A 1,907-nucleotide genomic window follows, 5' to 3' on the forward strand; every position below is an offset into this window, starting at 1 on the left:
CAATACTATCAAAGTTAATTTACATTTTAATGCTATATCAAACAAATTACCTGGGAGATATTTTGTAGAACTTGATAAAATAATAACAAAATTTCACTTAGAATATTGGGGAAACACAGAAAAGAAGTAGGAGTGAAGGAATAGCACTTCCAGACCTCAAACAATGTTATAAAGAAGCACTTGGCTCGGCACCCCGGTCTGTTGGTGCTCGGAGTGTGGCCAGGCGGCTCGGACTGTGGATTGTCTAGAGTACACTGCCAGTGTCTTGTCTTCTATTCACCATGGCTTCTTCTGATATCCAGGTGAAAGAACTAGAGAAGTGTGCCTCTGGGCAGGCATTTGAGCTGGTACTTAGTGCTCGTTCAAAAGAAGCAATCCCAGAATTTCCTCTTTCCCCCCCAAAGAAGAAAGATCTTTCCCTGGAAGAAATTCAGAAGAAACTAGAAGCTGCAGAAGAAAGACGCAAGTCTCGTGAAGCTGAAGTCTTGATGCAGCTAGCTGAGAAGCAGGAGCATGAGAAGGAGGTGCTTCAGAAAGCAATTGAAGAAAATAACAACTTCAGTAAAATGGCGGAAGAAAAACTGACCCACAAAATGGAAGCTAACAAAGAGAACCGAGAAGCACAAATGGCTGCTAAGCTGGAACACTTGCGGGAGAAGAACAAGCACATGGAGGAGGTGCTGAAGAACTGAGAGTCCAAAGACCCGGCCCATGAGAATGGAGCTGACTAGCTGGCCAAGAACCAGCTTCTCCCCCTCCCCAGCATCCAAAGACTGAAGTGGCCAGTGTCGCTTTTATTTTATTCCTCCTGACAATATTCTAGAAACTGATGCAGAGCTGCGTAGGTAGATCTGAACCGTACAGATGTTGTTTGGGGCCCAAAGGGGAGAAACTACAAGTGTTTTGCTCTTTTTCTAAAGTGTTGAAGTCTTTCTAATGTAGCTATTTTTCTTGTTGCATCTTTTCTATTCCAGTATGCTAGTACTGTATTGGCTCTGTGAAAACATGTTTGTGAAAGGAATCTGTAGTATGCTTCTTTCCAACTGTTAGATGCTGAATATATGTCTGTTCACTTTTGAAACCTGACCTTTGTCCCGGTCTTTCCAGATACTACTGTACTTGAATGGTTAATAAAACTGCACAGTGCTGTTAAAAAAAAAAAAAGAAGCACTTATTCAAACTACCTAGTATTGGTTAAAAAATTGAGACAGATCAATGGAACAGAGTACCCAAGGGAGAATTGGGACAACAGAATTCAATAACCCAGTGTTTGATAAACTGGAAAACATAAATTACATAGGAAAGACTCCTTATTTAATAAGAAATATTGTGTTAAGTCATTTCAGTCACATCCAATTCTCCATGACCCCATTTGGGATTTTCTTGGCAAAGATACTGGAGAGGTTTGCCATTTCCTTCTTCAGTTTCTTTTATTGTGAAGGCACTGAATCAAACCTGGTTAAGTGACTTACCCACAGTCACAGAGCTATTATGTATCTGAGGTCAAATTTGAACTCAGGTCCCCCTGACTCCAGTCCTTGAATTCTATCTACTGCACCACTTATCTGGCCTAATAATAAGAAATGCTGAACAACTAGAAAGTAGTGGGGAAAAAATTAAGCTTTTAACACCTCATTCTATTTTTCACAATACATTCTAAATACCTTAATATTAAGGATTATATATTTTTTTTAAATTAGAAGAAAAGCTGACCATATACCTATCACAGCTATGTGTGATGAGGTACAGGCTGTGGGAACCCCCTTGAACTCTGATTAATCTTCCCATTTGAAGAGGCATTTGCCTGAGGCCATAAGCCTTTTCTTATAGCAAGGCCCAAATCTTGGTTTCTAGCCTAGCCCTCCTTTCTTTGTCCAGCAACTTCCCAGGCTGGATCCTCCCAAAAT

The 1,907-nt window shown here is 40.5% G+C and overlaps 1 protein-coding gene across 1 annotated transcript; it reads left to right on the plus strand.

The window, feature by feature from the left end:
• The first annotated feature begins 219 nt into the window (after nt 1–219).
• LOC138158767 (stathmin-like) lies at nt 220–1,167 on the plus strand. The gene has a single exon (XM_069084975.1). The coding sequence runs from the start codon at nt 282–284 to the stop codon at nt 690–692; it is 411 nt and encodes a 136-aa protein (XP_068941076.1). The 5' UTR covers nt 220–281; the 3' UTR covers nt 693–1,167.
• The last annotated feature ends 740 nt before the right edge of the window (nt 1,168–1,907 follow it).

This window comes from Petaurus breviceps, unplaced genomic scaffold (genome assembly GCF_028583685.1).
Source record: "Petaurus breviceps papuanus isolate PSGF00001 unplaced genomic scaffold, PetGlider_PUasm1.0 115, whole genome shotgun sequence".
Lineage (NCBI taxonomy): Eukaryota > Metazoa > Chordata > Mammalia > Diprotodontia > Petauridae > Petaurus > Petaurus breviceps.

Bases quoted from the DNA above. Each gene is read 5' to 3' on its own strand.
- LOC138158767 (XM_069084975.1), top strand. From the start codon at position 282: ATGGCTTCTTCTGATATCCAGGTGAAAGAACTAGAGAAGTGTGCCTCT.